The following is a 23,666-nucleotide window of genomic DNA, read 5'->3' as shown; positions in this document are numbered from 1 at the left end:
CTGAAGACGGTCTTTCTGGCACTAGCCAACATATTCTTGAAGACAGCCTTGACTATATTTACAACACTGACAGGTCTAAAGTTTTTAAGTTCTTAGCATCTAGCTAAGAGAATTTTATGTGATGCTGGGTTCATATAGAAAACTGTTAAGGTGATCGGGGTGAAATAGACTCCAATAGCCATACCACAATTAAATTGTTGCACTTTGTTCATGGCACATAAAGATCATCAGAAACCCTAGGCTCCCTATACCGTCACATCAATGAATCTTGATTTGTTTCCGATTGATAATGCCAACAGAAAAGATCAATTTCAGAAAACATACTGCTTGAGGTGAGTTTGGGGTTTATAACAACGGATTTGTAGCTGCCATTTAAGGGTGACCAGTTCTTGAACTCCAAGCTCACGGCTGGAGACGTTAAGGTTGCAGTGGAGGTGCGTAGCAGGGGAGAGTATGGGTATTTTTCATAGGAAAACGTCAGGGATGCTGTCAAGATGTGGGGGAGGTTGACAAGGAGCCAGGCATGTTCATAAGGGAGAGCTAGAAGCAGTGGAAGGAGTTCCTGCTGACAGCAGACATAAAGGGCAATTTGCTTACTGATCTGGTTGAAGATATGAAAGCCACGGCATAAAAATAAAAAGGTTACTATTCTATTATTGTTGAATATATAAGCTGTGGTCAGAGTTTTTTAATTTTATAAAAAGAAAAACATTAAATAATTATGATATTTTTATTATAACAATTAATAATTTATTTATTAATTTTTATTAAACCATTATAAGTTTTTATTAAGTCACGCACCAGCCTTGGAAAGCTTAAGATGTTGATGCGTTTTCTCCAACCATCTTTTGCGTTAGCAGAAGAATATGCTCTCACCAGAAGAAAAGATAAAAGAGAGAATATTCTTTATTCTATTTGTTTTTTTTTTTCCCTAAAAAATTGCCAAGAACGTAAAAGCATGAATCCGACAGAAAAAATGGCATCAGTCAGCTATTCAACTTTCTCAAACAGACAGCTATGAGCTGTAGAACCAGGTCGGTGCTACAAACTTAATGGCTAAAGCCAACCGGGAAAGGCGCGCCATAGACCAGCAGCTCATGTACCCTGCCGGCCAGCCGGCCAGCCAGAGAGAAGAGGCTTTTCAGGCCTATACTCTTCGACCTAACCACTGCGCCAAAGGCAAAAGACACACTGTCCCGCTTACGTATTCCCACATCATCAACCATTGATTTGACAACCTCTGGAGGAAATTTGTGATTAGCTGACGCTACGAAATATTGACACGTGATAAAAATTCATTACCACTGCTCCGCACCGAAGAAAATGTACATTAACCACGATGGATGTTCCACCACCAGACTGTAAGAGTACACTTTCCTATAATGAAAATTGAAATTGAAATCTGAAAAACTTATAGACCCGGGAGCTTTCCCAGGACACCAATTTTGCCTGGCCAATGCTGGCTGGCAGCTAAATTAGACAACAATAGCAGGCTATGAGAGTGCTAAATGGAACTTTACAATAAACAAATGAAATAAATACAAATGTTTTCTACAACCCCTTATTAGATTAACCAATCAACTCAGTCAGAGGTAATGACCATGCTGGAAGGGGGAGGATGCAGCCAACAATTGACGTTCTAAGAGGTTGGGCTGCAATGATGCGATTGCAAACCCAGCAGATTGCGGAACTCCAATTGGTGGATGCTGAATCGAACTGCAATGCAAAATTTTCCCCCCAAAAAGAGAGGGAATATCGGATGCCATGGCATCAAAAGATCTACTATAATGGAAGTAATGCACAGAAGGGGTGAAAACCGCATAAAAGAAACTTTCTTCTTTTTCTTTTTTATCTAGATGCACACATACATGCCACAAAGTAATAACAGCATATGCAGAACGCAGGCTCAGAAAAACTAGTTTTGGTTTATGTTATTTAAAACAGTAACTAAACCATTATAGTGTTGCAGCCGTAATTTAAGTATAAACTGCTAGACAAGATCACAGAGATTCCTCTATTTAGTGATGAGTAATGGGGAACACCTACTTTAAACAAAAAGGTAAAACTTAAAATATAAAAACTCTAGGGACCATGACAATTGTTCACTTGAAGTATCAATATACCTATGTCTTACTGCTAGTGTCACCACATACACCAGTTCTAGCATGTGCGCTAAAGAAATGAACTCACCTGAATGACAGAGATAGGGAGGATTCAACTGGTGTGTGAATTCCACTTTGATCAGGAGTAAGTAATGACCAAAAAACTGGAAGGACAAGAAGCTAGCCCATTAGAGGCAAACACTAAATAAAGAAGAAAAGGCAAATGGAACAACAGATGAACTGTGTAGCTTCTGGAAAGTTTAACAAGTTAGTACCATTAACTCAAATAAAGAATGTTACCCAGATTAAAGTTCAGAACAAAGACCTATTTCTACCAAATTTCTTTATCAGTGATCACTATTGCCAATTCCCCTTTAACCTAGTCTCCGTTTCTGAAGAGGATATTTCAGGATTGGATGAATTACCTGATTGGTCTGGATGATCTTTCAGCCTAGGGCAAAACAGTATATCCTGCATCATGAAGTTCAGCAGTTAGCTATATTTCAATAATGGTAAACAATCTGATCCACGTAAAAGATATATAATAGCCACAAGCAGCTTTGCTGAGTCTACCACTGCAAAACTCACCTCTTCCATACCTTGAGAGACATTATGTACCACCTCTGCAGGAAATAAATATCAGTCAGATTCATATTAAAAGATAATTGAATCCCTTGACAGAGGCCTGGCAAAATAGAATTTAAAGAATGATACGGTACACAAAAAAGTTCCAGAAAATGGAAATATATCCTTAAAAATCATGTAAGTCAAAGGACATTCCAAAACAATGATGTTTTTATTAAAGATGCCTTGTAGCAAATATCCATTCAGGAAGAATGCTAACATAGTTTTAAATTATAACACCAAAAAGCATATGAAATTTGTAATGAGGAGAACTACATATCTTGCAGAATACTCCTTCCTAAGTGGAAAACAGCAGAAAGGATTTCTAGGTTTATCTGCTTCCATCTCTCCATGAATGTCTAAAATCTCTGCCTCACCAAGTACTTGTGGCAGGCACCAAATCCTGAGTTCTAAGACACCCCTCCACTATTCCCCCATATTCACCCAGAGAATACCAATAAAATATGCCTTCCCATGCCACATATGTATTTATGCAGTGCAGTTACTGAAATTTATGAGGCATCAGTAGCTAATGAAACACTAGACACAGGCTGTACAACAATATTACCCAAGTTTGAAACACTTGGTTTTACTGCAAGTGTCAAGCCCAGAAAGCAGTCATCAGGTTCAGTGTCGAAATCCCATAGATTCAACTCAAGATTTGGCTCCGCCCCTGCAGAATAGTACAAAAAAATATTAATAGATTGAACCAGAAAAAAGAGAAGAGAAAATGTTGTTGATCACTCGCATGGGAACTAGTAGTGAACTTCAAAAACTCACCCATGTTGTTTAGCCTCAACTCAAGTGGATCATGCAGCAGTGGATGAGGAACCCACATATCCACCTGTCGAGGACATCTTAGAAAAATTGATCTAATACAAATAGAAATTTGAGAACAACTCAAGAACACATATTACATTAAAAAAAGGATGCTGCAATGCCTGATCTGCTGTTGGCCTCCTCAATGCGTCCCATGAGCAAAGTTGCTACATACAGTCAAACTAAAGGGTGTAAGGCATTAAAATACAGCAAATGTCAATTTGCTAAATGCTACTCAACCACAATACTGACCATGATTAAATCAACAGCCTCTGAGCTCGCATTGGGAATGATATCTGATAGGTTGGTAGGTAAAATCTGCCCAAAAAAATATAATGAATAAATAAAATAAAAGCAAAGGTCAAAACATAGCAGATAATAGATAACCAATAAATATAAAGAAAAAAAACCTACCTCGGAATAGCTAATATTGATTAGACGAGAGATGTTTGTTGCTTCAGGGAAAGAAGTCCAATCTGGTGCACCCAGAACACAGCATATCTTGTACAGTTGATCTATTTCACTGCCAAGAGATGAAAGTATTACCATAAGAAAAAAAAAAGTTATGCTATACCTTTCTTTTACTTCAGTGGAAAAAGCTATACAACAAAACTGCCATACAACACCGACAAAATTATGTATGAACCAATAGCAAACAAGAATAAAAGTAGTAAATAAGAAACTTGCATGGAAAGTAAAAATATTTATCTTAGGATCAGAGCACTGCCAAGATTATTATGCATAAGGGTAACAATATTCCTTCCTAACATCTATATTTACGCATCCCCATCCTTGCATGCATGCATGCATAATCATGTATATACCCATAACAATAGTATATAAAAACAGCAAAAGACCCTAGATATTTTGTCCATATGCCAAAAATGATCCTAGATAAGCATTGGTAGGTAGAATCAATTTGTTTCAGGTTAAAACTGCCTACAGGACATATGAATATAATGTAGAACAGAAACAGCAATAGAACAGACAACAATCAACAATGTTGCGCTGACTTTTTCTAGGCATGCATTGTTAGGTTATTGGACACATACAATCAATCAAACTGGTAATTTAAGCCATTGAAATGACCAACATTTGCAATCTTCACTAAAAATCCAGCCGAATTACCAGAGTCAAGCATCATAGGACATCCCAGCTTTATAACATGAATCATAAAAATAACTTTATCAAGACCAAAACTTGGAAGCCAATTTCAGGAATATATTGAAGTTAGTATATACTACTATATATATAATACACACTGGGACCCATGGTTATAGAATGTGGACATAGAAGTATTTGCATTGCATGGGTATGTTTATGCCGTGAGAAAAGATATTTGTAACCACAAAAGGATTGCTGTAAGTTAAATCATTTTCCACCAAAATTAAAAAGAGAAAAAGGTGGAATACTATATCACCTTTCACCAGGGAAAATAGGAGATGAAGTGAAAAGCTCTGCTAATATCGCACCAACAGCCCACATATCTGTAAATATTACCATTATAAGGCATCATTCAAGCAAAACAAAACATGGTATAGATAAATCTGAAAGTAACAAATTTACTGGAAAGAAAGAAAAGCTCAATAAATAGAGTTAGCATGGAAAATATGAAATCTCATAAAGGTGAAGTTCTGAATTGGTCCCACAACACCATAAAAGCTACTAGAAGAAGATGTGCATATGCATAGAAACAGACACACATAGACAGAGAGTCAAGTCTTATGCACATACCAATTGCAGGAGTGTAAGAGGAGGACTGCAATAAAACTTCCGGAGCACGGTACCTGACATAAATAACCCACAAATGATAAGATGAGAAAAATTAATCCTGTCCAAACAGGATAGATAATGAACCAATCAATGAGATTGCACCCACACGGTGTGAACATCAACAAGCATAAATCCAAAGCAAATAAGATAACACCACTTCATATTACTTACCACCGTGTGGAAACATATTCTGTATAAGGAGGCATTGATGATACTTCTCTAGCCAGTCCAAAGTCAGCAATTTTGAGAACATCCTTTGTCACCAGCAGGTTCTCTGAAAAAAGCACATACGTTGCTATAGAGATGTCCACAATTCAATGAGCAAAAATGACCATGAAGATGCATATAAAAAATTTGAATTACAGGAAAATTTACCAGGTTTCAAATCTCGATGAAAATATCCATTTCTATGCATGTGAGCAAGTCCTTGCAGCATCTGAGACATGAAGCTCCGTATCTCCCCCTCTGTAAAAGGTCTTTGTCGCTCTCTCATGATTTGGTAAAGATTATATTCCTAAAATGACGTTTAATTCAAGCTCTTACCAAATGAATTGGCAGGGAATTTGTTCAACTTCATGCTTGCTTACAAATAAATCACATATCACACTATTAATTACTTCAATTGAAGACCAAAATAAGCCAGTTTACAATGAATTACCCAGAAGTCTGCAACAAATGTATTATTAATGTCTGAACAAAAGAGGCATTATCACAAGTGAGTAAATCAGCAGGCAAAGGCAGCCATTTTACAATGATTTACCCTTTATCACCAGGAGAAACCAAGATATTTTGTTGAACATGGACATCAAAAATTGGAGGATTTTTTTAAGTGTTGAGGGGAAAGTAATGTGAGTATCAGCACAACTCTTTCACTAATATCAATTATAGCATCCTGTAAAAGTCATCCATAGATAGTTTTGGTGAAAGAAAGGCCCATCTTCCAAATTTTAAACAAGATATTATGGAGTTTTCAAATTCCACATCTACTCTGAACATTTAAACATTGTAATTGGACAGATCCATTTTAGCGTCATGCCTGTTTAGAAAATGATTACAAACTGGAATTTGTAACTAAACATCATGGGAATCCACTAATTTGTTGTGTAAAATCATACAAAAAGAGTAAGTTAGAAACATAAGACATTGACCATTCTTCTTGATGTTCCAAGCTCCAGTTTAATCATAGTCATATTCCTAATATTTATATCAATAAAAAATTATGAAAATAAATTGCAGCATACTATTAAAAACTCAGAGAGTGAAATTACATAGTTAATTGGAAGATAGAATTGTAAAATGTCATGCTTTCACTGATAATAATGTGAATTTTGGAAAAAAAAAAAAAAGGCTCCCTCACCATGTACTCAAAAATGAAGAATAGTTCATTGTTTTCCCTGACAACCTCCTTTAACTTTACAATATTAGGATGGTTTAGCTTACGAAGGGCCTGCAGAGAATAAGTTACTCATACCATCAAGAAAATGCGTGTATGAATGAATGATGTATGATAAATGGAACTTGATTAAGGCTTAGACAAAAAGCAAAGGGCTCTAAATTCAAGGAATTATTATGGCATACCTTAACTTCTCGTAAATTCATGCACTCTTCCCAAAAGTAGAACTTTCTTTTCATTTTCTTTACAGCAACCTAGATTTCAAACATTTACAAAAAGCAACGAGGAACAACAACTCAAGGAAGTTTCAAATTTAGTAAATTTAATATTATTTTGGTCAAACTTAAACATGAGTATATACAGGAAAAACATATCAAGACAACCACTCACAATAGACTGAGATTAGGGTTTTCATCCAAGGTCTTCCTAACGATCACTGTCAGTAGTTCATGAACCCTCATTGACGTGAAACAACACCAGACATCATTTTCCAAAGTAAATCAAGTACATCAAATCTTGAAAGAGTAAGCCACACAGTTATTTTTTATTTAGCTCCTAAGTTTTTCTAACCTTGTATTTTATATATATACATACATATGGTATTCTAATATCTCATGGCCTGCATATATCCAACCCACTTGTAGTCCTGTAAAGTCAAAGTTTCAAGCACAGAGTTTCATTTCATACATTGCATATCCATTAGGCTTCAGAGCTTTAAAGTCTCGTTTTAACTTTTCCTGTAATAAACAGCTCACCAAGCTTGCCAACCCCATCCTCCAAGGAAGGAGCTGGGGGTGGGAAGGCACACATGCCCAGGTGCATACAGAGAGGGATTATCAACTGAGGTTCAGATATTCCAAGGTGAATGGGCAATAAGATATAAATTTTAAAGTAACCACCAAATATTAGCAGCTAGTAGATGAAGGATTGACCAACAAAAATATAGAGTTCACTAACGATTCAATTTCTCAAATTGACTTAAAAACAATCCTATACTCGTCAAAGACACCCCATTTATGTCTGGGGTAACTTAGGAACTTGAATGAATGAAACTCTGCACCACTCATCATTTGCTATCTCCTAGGCATTATGGTAATTTCAATAATCACATAAGACCAAGTACAAATATTCCTGCTCGTCAAAATTAGAAGCAATTTATTTGGATTTTTTCATTATTTTCATGCCATGGTGAAGGAATTTTCCACGTGCAGCAAAGAATATACACATTAATCATAAATAACTTCAACCATAGGTGAGGAAGAAAATGGGCACAAGAACAATATCTTAATGACAAATACAGGAAATGAAAATTATGTAGTTGCTTAAACTGAAAGGTAAGAAGCAACAGGTGGAGTAACTTCCTTACAATCTCAAATGTTTCTACATTGAAGGCTTTGAACACACTACCACAAGTACCATCTCCAAGCTCCTCCAAAATTTTATACCTAAGTGAAAAGAGACAAAATTGCAAGGGATAGTGCCAAAAACATACAAGGCTTCAAATGAAAACTTGAGAAAGCTACCCAGGATAAGAGCAGTGGCAAGAAACTAACCTTTCCATTATTGCAGTTGCAGCAAATTACAATCAACAATTTGTCAATGTACTTCTAACAACCTCCAAATAGAGGTGTCTACTGTATTGACATAGACTTGATCACTAGCTTGCATATACGGTTTAGTGCTAAACTGTAGCATGAAATGTATGATGTTGACAGGAACAGACTTCTCATTGTAAGAATGATTGAATATCAGCCAGAAAATTATCAACATTCTCACATGCAGCTTCTACAAGCTGCGGCCAGCTCGTATCATCTAAAACCAACGAGTCTAAGAGACCTCCAATAGAATTCCAGTCAAAGAGTTGAACTTAGTGGCTTGGTCCATTCTCTTTACACTCAGCTTAAATGATGCCCCATAGATAAAAAACCAGGGTGGGCTGTAAACAATGATTAATAAAAATCAATATAACTCGTAAACACCAACTTATTCATCATAATGTAAAGAAAGAAACTGACCAATACACACACAGCAACACTTAGACTCAGTCTTATAAGGCTTGTATACAAAAAATACAAAACAAATTTAAAGAGATTGTAAGATCGTGGTTTAGACATTGGAAGAAATGCAGACTGAGGACTATGGATCGACTTTTATGTGGTCAGACACACACAAGCCTTAGATTTTCTGTCCTTTCCTGCTTTTTTCCATTAATCAAACAAGGAGTTTCAAAACCAATGAATTCTTTGGATTTCCAAACAACCAGAGTTGCGCAAGAAATATATCAGTGAATTCAATCAGATCTCCCAGATGTGAAGATATTATTACATAGATTTTTAACAGCTTAACCATATAAATTTTTTTTAAAAAAAACACACCTAAAACGATCATAACACAAAAAGAAAAGAGAAAAGGCCGCTAACTTGTTGAGTCAAGTCCCCCATTTTCTAAATAGGAAGCAGATGAACCAAATCCATTTAAATCCAGAAAATAAAATAAATCATAAAGGGGAGGGGGGCTTTCCTTGAATTAAAGAAATATCATTGCAATCAAAAAAATTTTTTAGAGAAAAAGGAAAACAATATGCATTCAAATAGCAACTAAACCAATGTTATGTCTGCTTAGCAAAAAAAATACAATAAAACCATATATTCAAAACTACTTTCAGTTTCCTCACGAAAAAACTCAAAAAGGCACTTTTTTTTTTGTTAATAAAAAAAGGAATATACACATCTTCAACTATCAATTTGTCATCCCACGAACACCACCACTCAGCTATGCCTAATTCCATAACATAGGCCACAGTAGAATTTGAATCAGTCTTCTTTTCTTTGACCACCATTATATAAAAAAAAAAGAAAATTAAAGAAAACTATCAAAAAATTTCGACAATTCTTCCCACTCTCCTTTTTCTAGGGAAACAAACAGATACTAAAACGAAAACTTCAACTACTTTCCAACGTGCAAGAAAAAGAGAGGTAAAAAAAACAAATATCGAAACAACAATTCCGAATATACAAAAATCATATACAAAACTTTTTTCTAAAAAAATAGAAGACCGATAGGGAGAAAGAGAGCTTAAACTCACCTTCCAAAACCAAAGCGTCAAAAACATCTAAGGAAGCAAGAAACAGAAACAGATCGCCAATGTATAAGCGATGTCGTTTAAAACAAGGAAAAGGAAGAGTTTCAGAGAGAACTTTAGAGAGAGAAATTTAGATTACTGGAGAAGCCATAGGAGAGAGAATTCCGCAGAAGAAGCGAAGGAGAAGGAACCAAAGAAAAATAGAATAATAATAAAAAATTAAATATAAAAGGATAATTTTAGTTTTTTTTTTTATGTTTTTTAGATTTTGTTGTTTTGAAAAATTGAAACGAAGAACAATGCTTGGTTGTGGTGGGGAAGGGTGGTGGTCCCCGAGATCATATAATATTATTTTTCACAGAATTACTAGATTATCCCCCAACTACTTAGTATATTACACGATTGCACTTTTTGTGACAAGAGTGCCCCGAAGGGATGGACAAGGAGTGACGTCGACGGTGACATAAATGCTCGCATCTAGTGCGGGACCTAAGCGTCATTGAAGGATCCTCTTATGGGTATTCTCGTCCGTGGAGAATTTTATGTTCGGGTTTGGCGTGTGATTGACACGGATCGGATCAGGCTTATTCCTTTGTCTTCATTCGGGTCTAAATCAAAAATGGGTTTTTCTTGAGGAGTGATCCCATTATCAAGGTAGCATAGGGCATTCATGCTTTTGTGCTTAACAGCTGACACGTTGATGCATGGAACATCTGGAAACTAAGTAGCTATTTGGCCGAGAGTAATTTACCGTTAAGCCAAGCCCAATTCCATTAACATTTAATTATTATTTCTTTTTCTTAAGTTTATTATATCTTATTTTTATTATAAAAATTTACACTTACTATTGGAATTGTTCCGAAAATAAATTTAAATTTTAACAGAACAATTAATGAATTTATATTAATTATAAATAATTTATAAACTAAAATATATTATTAAAATTTATTATTTATGATTACATATAGTATGTACTTTACGACTATTATCTTATTCTTATTTTATCTTATGATAAGTAGTAATTTTATTATTCAAATTCGATTATAAAATATTTTAATTATATTTAATAAGATATAATAATGTAAAGTATTTGATTATAAAATATTCATTGCCATCTTTATATTTGTCCTAACATATGAAAGTGTTTCCATAGTTGAAAAATAAAAGTAATGTGTTTGGTTGGTCAAAATTTTAAGATTATTAACTCATATGAAACTCCTATTTAAGCTTTTAGCGGAAATCATAAATCAAAATTCTTCAAAACAAGTTGTAATGTATAATAACAAATAATTAATAAAATTTATCTATATTTACACGCTACCCTTGAATAATTCATAAAATTATAAAGAAAACTATAGTTTTTTCACATTCAATTTTTTTACTGGGGTCAAATTTGTTTCTTAATTTAATTTAACATATTGTTTTAAATTAATAAAAAATTATTTCATTTTGTTAATTTCTTGCACTCAAAAATAAAATAAAGTTTTTTATTTATTAAAATTAAATAAAAAAGTTAATCAAGTTTTTTAATATCTTAGAGCACTTGTGTATTAAATTTGTCAAACATTATTTAACTCTTTTTTTACCGTACTTTTGGAACAGTCCTACTAACAAAAAAAAAAAACTTGATTAACTATAAATTATTTGTTTTCTGTTATTTATTCACAATTATCGAGTTTGAGTCGAATTTTATTTTTGAGTTTCAACTTTCTACATTTCAAAATTTGAGGTTCTAAAACTATAAATTATTTTATGTGGTGATTATCGACCTCTAAAATTCATTGTTTCATCATAAGTTATATTATATAACAATGCATAATTAAGTATTTGTAAAATTTACAACATTGAAATGTGGCTTTATTCTCTATTAAACCATTACACGAGACTAATTCTATTTATGTTTTTAATTTGAAAGAATATAACAATTATTACTTGTTAAGTCATAGAATTACTTAAAAATTGATCAAAATCCATCAATACAAGACAATTCGTGAGGGACCTTGGACCGCTGTTCACTCATAGTTTAGACTACAAAATTATGAGTCTATAGATACTTATCTTTGCAACTACCCCTGACTGGGTAAAACTAATAGACTACCATCATAACATGGTTTTTTTTTTTTTTTTCTAAAGTGTATTAAAGAAGGCATACATAATTTAGTGTTGATTGCAAGTTGCATTCAACGCACGTTTTTCAGAAACACAGGTGACAGAAAATGTGTTTATTTGAACATTTAAGGAAGGTTACTATCATGAATTGAAATAACTTGCTTAGCTTTCAACGTGAAACAATTCATGGATTTAGCAAAGATTAAACAAAGAAAAAGGAAATCCAATAATCCCTGCAAATATATCTAATCTCATAAGGCTAGATTGGCAAAAGATATTCATGTAAAAAATTAAGGAGGTAATAACTAGACGCCCTATTTGCTTTACCTTCAATCCCAACTATGGGAGCAAAAATATTTCCTACTACAGTCCTAACATCTACACGGGGCTTTTCTTAGGGTATGCTTTGAACATTGTCCGGATTTTATCAGATCTACAAAAGAGAAAACTGTGTTGAGTATGGACTAGATTCACCTGGTAATCCTGTTGTGAGTCTGGTTTATGGTGAGTCAATGACAAGCTGCCCAACAAATTTGGGACTAAACGGTAAATTTATTTCTCCTCTAGCTAGTGTGGGAGATCCTGACTTCACAGTTCAGATAAGCAATGATGCCAAATGAGAAAAATCATGGAGCATAAACTAGATGACTGGCCTCTCTCTGTTAGCCATTTGCTCAATCAGTTTTAGAAGCTCTATGCATTTTTCAGGTTCATCACAATTTACTAGGAACTCAATATGGGGTAATACTGCTTTTGCCTCCCCAATACTATTGTCTTTCATGAGGTCAGAAAAGAGTCTTTGTGCTTCTTTGATCTTTCCTTTGTTACGCATACAGTGGATCACTGAACAATAAGATGCAAAAGATGGAAGGAAACCGTGACTGAGAATGAGATCCAAGACCTCCAGGCACTCATTGCAGTTGCTGTTCTTGGAATGCCAATCAATGACAGAAAAACATGCCTTGTCAGGATATAAACCATCCTTCAGTATATCTTTGGTAAGATGTTCAGCAACAGCAATTCTTCCCACTTTGCATAAACCCACAACTAGAAAATTGTAGAAATCTAAAACAGACCCACTAAATTTCTCGATTTCAGCCTGGAGCTTCAACACATGATCAAGATCCATTTCCTTTAGAACATTTCTGGAAACACATTCATCGCAATTTTCAGCAGCAGGTGGTGAACCAAAATCTAGGGGACTGATAAAACTGGAGCTTCCAGCTTTAGTGGCCTTGTTTGATGAAACAAACCCTGCTAGTAGAGCAGAATAGATATGACAGTTGGGTTCATATCCGTTTTTAACCATGAAAGACGTAATATCAAGGGCATGATTTAACCTACCAGCATTAACATGTGCTTTGACCAATATAGTGTATGTAACGTGATTTGGAGGTACTCCTAAATCAGACATGAGATGCAGGATTCTCTCTGCATCGTCAACTCTTCCAATTTGACACAGGCCATTAACCACGACAGTGTATGTATAGACATTTGGAGGGCAGCCAACCTGTTTCATCAGCTTCAACATGCTCAAAGACTGTTCAACCTTGCCTGCTTGCAAAAGTGCACCTACTAAGATTGTGTAAGTCACAACAGAAGGAACTAAACCATGCTTTAGGATTTTCCCAAAAAATGCATATTCCTCTATTAACTTGCATTCTTTGCTCAGAACATGAAGAAATACATTGAACGCATGACAAGTCTTCAAACAACCATTCACAATCATCATCTTGAAAAGCTTTGATGCATCTCCAGTATTACCAATCTTGCAAAACCCATCCATAAGTGCAGTAAATGTTACTTCATCAGGATTTATTCCCTTCTTTATCATCTTACCCCAGAGCCCATTTGCAAGCTTCAGACTCCCTTGTTTGCAAAGCCCATCAATTATAGCAGTGTAACTATAACCATCAGGATTAACACCAAGTGAGTTCATCAATTCAAATATCTTGGAAGCCATATAAAAATGGCCTTCTTTGCAGAAGCCATCAATCAGAATATTATAAGTTATGCTGTTAGGCAATAAGCCATTATCAACAATCTTTCCCAAAAGGAGCATTGCTTTATATGGTTTGTTAATTTTACACAACCCTTCAATAAGCTCATTATAGGTACGGATATTAGGCTTGCAATTTCTTTTCTCCATCAAACTAAGAAGCTCAAAGGCAGAAACAATCTTACCTTCCTTACAATATCCATTAATCAATGCATTGTACGTTACAATTCCTGGATAAACATCCTCTTTTAACATCTGCCTAAACATCCCATTAGCCTCCTCAATCTTCCCTTCCCTGCATAATCCATCAATCAAAACAGTATAAGTATAAACGTTAGGCTTACATCCTTTCCCACTCATTTCACCAACCAAATCGAAAGCCTTACCAATCAATCCATGATCACACAAGGCCTTGACTAATACAGTGTAAGTCCGAGTACTTGGCTGGCAACCCTTCTCTTTCATCCCTTCTTTCAGAGAAAATGCTTCTTCAACCCTCCCAACCTCACATAAACCATGTATTAAAATCGAGTAAGTAACTGAATTCGCTCCACAACCATCTGGCTTTGACATAACATCAAGCACCCGAAAGGCTTCCTGGAGATCATTTTGTCTACAATAGCCCAACACTAAAGAAGTACTAACATGAGTACCCAATTCAAACCCAAGCTTCAAAGCTTTGGAAATGAACATTTCAGCTTGACACACAAAGCCAATTTTGGATAAAGCATTGATTATTGTTCTATAATCAATAGCACCGAGAACAAACCCTTCAGCTACCATTCTTTTATACACAGAAGATGCTAAAACACCCATATTTAACTTAGCTAAAGACACCAAAAGAATGCTATAACAAGGATAATTTAACCGAAACCCGGTCTTCCTCATCTCGTCAAGCGCTTCCATTAGCTTCAAAAGATCGTTTTCACATTTACTACAATTTTTGATTAGTTCAATTATAGCCTTATGAGCAATTTGAAATGAATGGGAGGATATAAGCAAGTTTAAGAGGTGGATTCTACCAGTTATCGGGTAGCAATACGTGGAGTGTTGACAAACCCATCGGAAAAATTGGAGAGCAAGTGAGACGTTGTCGTTTTGGAGGAGGACAACCTGCGCAGCGACGCTGGGGTTCATGTGGGAAACTAGGGATTTGAAGGTTTGGTTTGTTTTCCAGTTTGGTTGGTTGATTAAAGATGAAGCATGATGAGCCGCATCTTTTGGGGTTACTGCGGAAAAAGAGTAGAGGATGGAGGCAGAGATAAGGGCAGGAAATCCGCAGGGGAGCTTGACTACTAGTCTTTTTGTGAGAAACATGCAGAGAAAGTACAAGGTTCGGAGGAGTTAACTAGAAGGGAAAGTGAAGTACCAGTATGAGAACTGCCATGAACTGCTGAGAGAAACTGGAAAGAGGAGAGTCGGGACATGGGAGAGCGGGCCTTTTGAAGTTCAATTGTAGCCGTTGATAATTGCTTCTAGGCTTGGAACCGGAGCGTTGCCTGCTGCAAAGAGTTGTTAGTATCTTTAATCAGGTGCTACTGCCACTATAATTTTTGAATTAAAATGTTCAAAAATTGGAAATAGTATTTTTTTAAGTGGCCATTCATGTATTTTTTTTTATTTACATGTAAAATCTATGTTGTTATAAATTGGCTCAAAAAAATAATGGTTATAGTACTAAATAACTCCTTAATTTTTTTTATTTTTCCTAAATAAACTTACAATCTTTTTATTGTACCTAAATTAGCCCATATCCTATATCTAAGTTAATTCATATATTGACAGAAATATATCATGTAATCTTAATGGTTATTAAATTTATATCAACTGGCATCTTCTGCACAATGAATATTGATGCAGTAAAATGACTTGAATGAGAAAATTTTTCGTCCAACACATATCATTTCAATCTGTCAGTTTCACCATTAAAAAATATTATAAATATGAAATATATCATAAACTTAATGACTGTTAAAAGTCACGTGCATCACATATTTTTCTTTTATCAATATAAAAACTTACAATGGAAATTTATTTTGATACAATAAAAAATAAGAATTTTGTTAAAAAATTTAAGATAGTTAATATTTTATTCTACAATTTTTAAGAAGTTTTAAATTTTGAAATTTGGTCGTTTTGCAAAATACGAGATATGACAAATGCTTATTGTAAGATGACTCAAGAGGTATGTTAAAAACACACTCTAATATTTTATTTATTAATTACTTCATAATATTTTATTTATATAATATAATTCATATCCCTTCTCATAATTAAAAAAAAAATACAAACCACTTTAGAACCTCCCCTTTGGAGCCTTGTAAAATATTAATTTCTTTTAAAATGGACTTGGCAGAAAAGATTTTCTATTCCATAAATAAAAGGAATCTTTGTCCTTTTGCTAGAACCAAAATGGTATCCTTTGTCTTCATTTGCTAGAACCAGGTCTTCCACTTACAACACATAATAATAATCTTTTGAATTAAACCCTGCTGCTTTACATTCAGAGTCTAACCTTAAGCATTCGCTAAAAGCCTAAAACCATTCCATAAACAAAATTCACATATCCTAATTATCCACAGTACCAAATCCTGATTATCCCAAGTATAATCATATGTAATTTACAACAAATTCACTAAACATCGTTGTTCTAAGTACCAGCAAAAGCACCACATGAAACCCCACATTATCATTTGCATTGTTCAATTTCAACACTGACTACTTATGAATATTCACATGGCTCATAAGCAACCTCAATCGCTGAAGTGTATAAAAACCACAATACGTATTCTTCATAAACTAAGGCTCCACAATTATCTTCCCAGTGGCATGGCCAGCAATGCTCTTAGCCCAAGCATCTTCAGCCTTACTTAGGGGATGCTTTGAATCAATCACTGTCTTAAGCTTTCCCTCCTTCACCAACTTCACAAGATAATCAAGGTTCTCTTTCTTAGGTGTCGTTATCATTGGTACCAGCTGCTTCTTGGAGAAGGTAAGCTTTTTCAAAGCAAAAGTCATTAAAGCACTAGGGCCAGGAGTAATATCTATTACCTTCCCATTTGTACTCAAATTAGGCTCAAAGGTAGACCAAGGAATGCCCATTGCACAGTGGATCACTGCATCATATTTGCGACCAGAAGGGCTCTTCAGAGCTGCCCCATCAGGAGTGTTGTAGTCAAGAACTTCATCAGCCCCCAGGCTCTTGACAAGATCCATGTTACGAGCCCCACAAGTGGCTGTCACATGTGTGTTTCCAAGCTTTGCCAGTTGAACTGCATACTGACCTACGCCACCCGAAGCAGCAGTAATCAGGAGATTTACTTGCTGGCTGCTTCCGTCAAGCTTGATCCCAGCAGACTGGGTGAGTGCCTGGTGAGCTGTGAGGCCAGCAAGAGGCAAAGCTGCACCTTCAGCAGCTGATACTTCTGGAGGCCTTGCAACTGTCAAACTCTCCTTAGCCACAGCTAATTCAGCTAGTCCACCTCCAGTCTGTCATTGCAAAAATATATTCATAATAGATAATGGCCATAGCAAATGACATTAATGATGCTGAGTTGCCGATAATACAACCAGAAGATGAAATCACCATACCAGTGGCCCACATTAATAATATCTAGGTCTTCTCACAGCCAAATGCCTCACAAAGTGTTTGGACAATCACTTCCTCAGAAATGATAGTCACATAGACAAAAGTTGCATTCAAAACATGATACAGCTCAATATGAAAATTGAGAAGGTGCAAAAATTATCTGGGGCTGGGGATTTTCCATAACTTGAATCAACAAATAGGCCAGTGGAATGTCAAACATACATATGTTTCCAGAGAAAGGCTTACCATTGAAAAAGTTAATCTTTCTATCTACAAGAAAAAGCAACCTACAATCAGACATATAACAGCATTTCAAATTCCAGGGTGACAAGACACAAAGGTTTCATTTACTTTGATTCATCCAAACAGGCAAGCAGAGCAATGCTCAGCAGATGTCATGACTAGAGATAACCAAGGCCACTCATTGGAAGATTGACATGGTCATCTGAAGAGAAAAAGCTAGCACTGATCCTTGAAAATACTTTATAAGGGTCTATGAAATAATAATTTTCTTCCATTGTTGGATTCTAAAGACAACAATTCTGAAGTGGATACTTTGGCTGTAAGAAGTCCTTTTCTTCCAAGAATTGTTGGGGTTGCACTCAAGTCCGGTTGCACTAAAGTCATACCAAACTTCAGCACCTGATTAATTGACTGAGCTAATACCCAAAGACACAAATGCCATCAATTTTCCAAATTTATCTACTATGCTAGTACATTGCTAGTACTTCTTCCACTCTTCATGAGAAATATCCTTTTCTTATTATTCTCAGAATGATTGATGACACACTACCCTACAACTTGTGTCCAAAAACAGCCAGTCATTCAGATTATTACAATATGATAGTGCCTCCTCAGTGACGAGTCTGCTAGACTGGACTTCTAAACTGATTAAAAATTTGGACAAGATTAAAACCAGAAGAATAAGAATGACAACTTACAGCATGGCTAAACAAAGCCACAACTTTATCCCCAGCATTGTAATTCTTGACTTTGGGTCCAACCTTTATCACTTCTCCAGCTACATCAGTACCTGCTCCACCAAAAGTTCTTTAGCCAATGGTTGAAGAAAGGCAATCAAAAGATTAGAATAAAGAAAAGTGCAATACTTCGCAGAGATCAGTGAACAAGGAAACTGTTGATTCAAAGTTGGATACTTTTAATGTGAATTGCAATCGATATACGATAGTGAGTCACATTTACTTTTGAGAAATAAAGTCTTTACATATAGAAAAGACTAATTCCATAACAATGGGACCCCATATATTACCATAAGTTTCCCACAAGTGGTTGAATTAAGAGATCTTTTGACCAGCAATTTACTTTTGCTGGTTAATAAATACACAGATATCCCTTAGTGAACAAATAGACACATGTTTCCTACTAACAACAGCCACTAAAGCACAATCCATAAATGTATTGATGCAGATTAAATTACCATGTCTAATCATCCAGACAATATTAAACAAGTCATTATTCAGAATGCACTGCTGGGGAGTTTGACATAGTAAGAAAACCCACTTGCAAGCCAGATGTAAGTTTAAGAGTAAGCTGTTAATGTCAAATAAATACAAATATCACTCGCAAATTAAAAGAAAGAGTCTCAAGAAGATTACAACTTTGAAATGGCCACAAGAAAAAAGTAAACTACCAGGTATATAGGGGAATTTGCGAGGTAAAAAAGGCCGCAGTACTCCTTTCTGCAGTTTCCAGTCAAATGGATTGAGACTAGTTGCCTCCAGTTTTAGCAGAACTTCGTCTTGTTTAGGAGTGGGAATCGGAACCTCAACATGCTGCAACATGCATAAAAACTCGCAGCTGTTATGACATCAAGTCTCTCAGGCAGTTTTTTAAAGTTTACAAAAGCAGGAAAATGCTGGAAGCACATTTGCAAAAAAGATGTTACCACGTTGCTGTCAACGTCTCAGACCCTTTCTTAGATTCCTTAGAGCAAATCCTGAACTTAACCATTCACTTCTTTCCGTTCTAGAAATTCCAGTTTCCTAATGCCTACCCTCTCCTGAAGCTGTCAATCAAAATTTATTTCGATGACAAGGTTTTAAAACCCTTCTTCCCCCTTCCTTTGATCAATCAAGCACTAGACTACCAACCTGAATTGAAATGTCCATTTAAAAAAAAAAATGAACTGCGTATAGACCCCCCTTCTCATATAACACCACCATATATTTTTTCCAAATAAAACTTTATATTTTAATTCTGTTCTCATAAGGGTATCAAATTTTCACTAAAAAGATATTAAAATCCTTTTAATTTTCACTAAAAAAGACAATAAAACTTTATATTTAAAAACCTTGTTTTTTATATTTGAATCTTAAATTCGTAATTTTAATGTTTTATGTTTTATGATGGGGAATGGGTGGAGTTACCTTATAGAGGCCAATCAGGGTGTTGCAGATGTTCTGGGATAAGAAGATTGTTTAAAGCAGAAGAAGGGTTTTTCAAGCAAGTTTATGTTCATCTATGGGGTATGGTCACAGCAAAACTTGAATGTTTGAGTATTAACGACTTCCCTCCATGAGGAATAGCAAGTTAAAAAGAATATTGTGGAGGGATCAGCCTTAAATTAAAGAGGGTTCTAACTAAGGGGGTTCTGAAACTTGTTCCGACCTCCTCTTCATGTCTTTCGGGTGACCCTTATGAGCAGGGCTTGCTTACACTTGAGTTTAACGTCAAACTTGTTAATTTAAAATTAAGAATACTCTGTCGACACTCTAAGCATAAGTACGTAAATAAAATTTGCACCAAAATACAATTGACATTAAAAAAAAAATTCATTAAAATTGCAGAAAACTGCAAACATCATTTTCTTCGCATCACTTTTGTCAAGAAAGAGATTTCACTCACCTCAGAGCAAATCCGTAATTTTCCCCTTTTTTTTTTAAATATAACATACAAAAAAACTTGTATTCCTATTCAACTGTAATTGATTTTATTAAGCCATAACAACGTTAGTGATATTTAAGTGGCTTTTCCTCGTTCTTACTAAACTATGAAAATGTTAGCGATCATGTAAAGGTACATAAACCCATCCTACTTTATATGTTTGTGAAAAACCATTTGAAAAGGAAGAATTTGTTAAAAAATAAGATTATTATTATTATCTTTTTAGTGAAAATTATAAATCTCGTTTATCTTTTTAATAACAATTTAATAAAGATTTTATTTTTTTAAAAAAAAGGAGATAATGTTATGTGCAAAAAAAAAAATTCATGTAAAAGAAGGTTTATGTCTAGCTTTAAAAATGAACGTCCTCTCCTTCTTTTTGAGCTTTTGAACCCGGCAACTAAGATAAAATACATAATTGGAATAAAGGAAATTACCTTCAAACCAGCAGCTCCTCCGCCATAACTAGTATATTGAACCGCATGCATCCGATTCTCTGCCATTTTTTTTTTTCTGAGACGAAAGTTTGTTGCAGAGGCAAAAAAAACAGAGCCAGCTGAGAAGGACAGACACGCAAGGTGATAATAGTAACCAGGAATTCTAGATGTGGGGTCCACCTGGATAAATAGACGGATTTGAACGTTCCCGCGTCGAGAGATTTCACTGAATCTCGCGTTTTGCATATGAGAAATTGGCAAGGCTGTGAGGGTGAATATGGAAACAAAACGATCCTATAATATTTTTGTCTATATTAGTCGCCTTGGCCTTACCCCAGTATTCTTCTTTTTTCTATATATTTTGTCTTCCTCAATCAATAACAAAATGGGTTTTTGTTACACGTGGCTGCTTCTTATCAAGTAATTTGGCAGCATTAGAACCAGATAAGATAAGGTCGAAAGCTGACGTCTCCCCAGCTGCTCCGGTCCCCCATGAGGCAAATTTTGCCTTGAAAATCTAGTTTTCAACTTTGCTTTATTGAATTTTATAAAAAAGAAAAAGAGGATTGATTGTTTTTTATTCCCACTGAAGGAATGGGCACGAATTTCTTTTTAATTTTCAAAAGAAAACATCAATGATTGAAAAGTCATCCTTTTCTCTTTAATGCTTTAATTTGTAAATTTAATTAATGATTGAAAAGTCGGATTGAGAATTGGACCAATGATACTACCCATTCTTAATTTAATCGGTTCAATTTTAATAATTTTTATTAAAAAAAGAAAAACATTAAATATATATTAAATATGATTAAAAGATATAAAAATGGTTCATGCTTTAATTAGTAATTAAGAGGGTAAGAATTTAAATCTTATCACTAATAAAATTTTGTTAAAAATAAAAATTTATACTTGATGCAATGTGTAGTTTTTGTAAACTGTTAACTTGCCAAATACTACAACCTTATTTATGAAATTAAATTATAAATCTTTAAATATTTAAAACTAAATATTAATAATTTGCTTTAAAAAATACAAAAAAAAATTCCTCTCTAAATTCTTATTTTTGTTCTACTCTTTTTTATCTCTCCAACTTCATCATCTTTTTTCTCCTCTTCTTCTTCTATTAAAATTAAGTTTTCCATTTAAATTGGTATGGAATTAGGTCAATGTTTTGAATTGTGCTTTAAGGGTACAAAAGGCTGCTCAGGTGCTGTGGCCTTTGTTGGTACGGAATTAGGAACAAACTAAGAATGGTTTGTCATTGTTGGCTAAATTTTTTTGTGTATATGAGATGGTTTGATTTCTTGTTGTTCTTGATTATTGTGAAACTACCATTTTGTGTTACCATTGATTGTTTTTAAGAGGGTTCTCACGATTAATGTTTGCTCTGATCTAGATGAGATGTCACCTAAAATGAAGAAAATGACTAAAGACACAGAGGAGCATAATGTTCTTAACGAGACTTTTGTTAGGCCATATACATCAGTCACATGGGGTCAAGGTAGACGCTGTTAGTCTCAAAAAAGAGTGCTAAATGGGGTGAATAACACTTAAAAATATCTTTGAAAGAAATCTTTTGAGTTTGGAATCTTTTGAAAGAATTGAGATGGATTGTTTGAAAATTTGTTGAGATTAGTGAACACCAAGTAAAGAAAGGTTAAAAGAAATAGACAATATAAAATATTTATTATGATTCGGTCCACTTGACCTATATCCATTATCTTGATTTTTCTAATTAAATATTTTTAACCTAACTTTGCTAAAATTAGTAGAATTAATAGCTTCCACAAAATTTTTACAAAGTGAGCTTTTAACTCAAGCTCTAAACCCTTATAATAATTCTTTAGAGTGTCTTGCACACTTTAATTAGCCACCATTGAATACTAGTAAGTAGTATTGTCACCCCTTCTGGGTGAGTGAGAGAAAAATCTAATTTTCTTTTGTCTTTTTTTACTAGGGTGAAAGGAAGGGAATAGTGTTTAAAACCATCCTTGCTAGCATGTTGAAGGTTTGGCAATCCTACCTTTTTGTAAGGATTTCTCACCATGTGAACTTTTGTTAGAGGTTGCACAAACATTTATTAGACAGCTTTGGTTTGCAACAATTGGGCTTGGTGCGAGGTCTCTTAAAAGAGTTGTTTGGTGTAGTTTGGACACCATGTGGATTTTTGTTAGAGGCTGCACAAACATTTATTAGACAGCTTAGGTTTGCAACAATTAAGCTTGATGTGAAGTTTGTTAAAAGAGTTGTTTGCTGTAATTTGGACAAGGAATCAAACTTTTCTTTGTCCATAAAGTAATGACTAGATCACATATATGTGTTATTGCATTACATATAATCCAAAAACCCATGAAGAGACCATAGGTGAAAAGGTCAGTTTTAATTATTATTATTCTACATTTGTGTTTTGTTTTATTTTTATTATTAGCATCATGATACATGGTCTGACCTTTGCCATCAGACGCATGCTTGATGCCTATTTAGTAAGATTTGGTGCTAAACATGTGCAATGGGTAAAAGACATGCTTGTTATACCTATCTAGAAAAGGTTAGTGTTAGACATGTGTATTGCGTGAGACACATGCTTGATGCCTATCTAGCTAGGCTTGGTGTTAGATTTGTGTTCTGTGTAAGACACATGCTTGTTATACATATCTAGCAAAGGTTGGTGCTAGACATGTATATTAAATGAGACACATGCTTGTTGTCTTTTTATCAAAGCTTGGTGCTAGACATGTGTGGTGGGTAAGACACATGCTTGATATCTATCTAACAATGATTAGTGCTAGATATGTGTAGTGGGTAAGACACATGTTCGTTATACTATCTAGTAAG

General features: G+C 34.7%; 3 protein-coding genes across 5 annotated transcripts; all 3 read right to left on the bottom strand.

The window, feature by feature from the left end:
• Positions 1-882: 882 nt before the first annotated feature.
• MHK (Protein kinase superfamily protein) lies at positions 883-10,101 on the bottom strand. 3 transcript variants are annotated; one of them, XM_021445237.2, is made up of 18 exons: positions 9,797-10,101; positions 8,265-8,647; positions 8,078-8,156; positions 6,897-6,965; positions 6,676-6,765; positions 5,694-5,832; positions 5,490-5,592; positions 5,280-5,332; positions 4,966-5,032; positions 3,960-4,068; positions 3,798-3,863; positions 3,644-3,712; positions 3,507-3,570; positions 3,295-3,399; positions 2,691-2,725; positions 2,528-2,573; positions 2,191-2,266; positions 883-1,716 (listed from the first exon to the last, which is right to left on the bottom strand). In XM_021445237.2, exons 2-18 carry the CDS (start codon positions 8,270-8,272, stop codon positions 1,587-1,589), a joined length of 1,308 nt encoding a protein of 435 aa, XP_021300912.1. In that variant the 5' UTR covers positions 8,273-8,647; positions 9,797-10,101; the 3' UTR covers positions 883-1,586. The 3 variants fall into 3 exon arrangements, with proteins under 3 accessions (XP_021300912.1, XP_021300913.1, XP_021300914.1); XM_021445238.2 differs by lacking the exon at positions 6,676-6,765; XM_021445239.2 differs by lacking the exons at positions 8,078-8,156; positions 8,265-8,647; positions 9,797-10,101 and adding an exon at positions 7,102-7,147.
• A 1,964-nt stretch (positions 10,102-12,065) lies between these two features.
• Positions 12,066-15,393, bottom strand: LOC110409100 (Pentatricopeptide repeat (PPR) superfamily protein). The gene has a single exon (XM_021418337.1). The coding sequence runs from the start codon at positions 15,216-15,218 to the stop codon at positions 12,543-12,545; it is 2,676 nt and encodes an 891-aa protein (XP_021274012.1). The 5' UTR covers positions 15,219-15,393; the 3' UTR covers positions 12,066-12,542.
• A 956-nt stretch (positions 15,394-16,349) lies between these two features.
• Positions 16,350-21,082, bottom strand: LOC110408861 (chloroplast envelope quinone oxidoreductase homolog). The gene is made up of 4 exons (XM_021417978.2): positions 20,832-21,082; positions 19,142-19,283; positions 18,432-18,523; positions 16,350-17,390 (listed from the first exon to the last, which is right to left on the bottom strand). Exons 1-4 carry the CDS (start codon positions 21,075-21,077, stop codon positions 16,701-16,703), a joined length of 1,170 nt encoding a protein of 389 aa, XP_021273653.1. The 5' UTR covers positions 21,078-21,082; the 3' UTR covers positions 16,350-16,700.
• Positions 21,083-23,666: the final 2,584 nt, after the last annotated feature.

This window comes from Theobroma umbraticum, unplaced genomic scaffold (genome assembly GCF_002168275.2).
Source record: "Theobroma umbraticum cultivar Fairchild unplaced genomic scaffold, ASM216827v3 scaffold_44.0, whole genome shotgun sequence".
NCBI lineage: Eukaryota > Viridiplantae > Streptophyta > Magnoliopsida > Malvales > Malvaceae > Theobroma > Theobroma umbraticum.
This window is presented reverse-complemented; position numbering and strand designations above follow the sequence as displayed.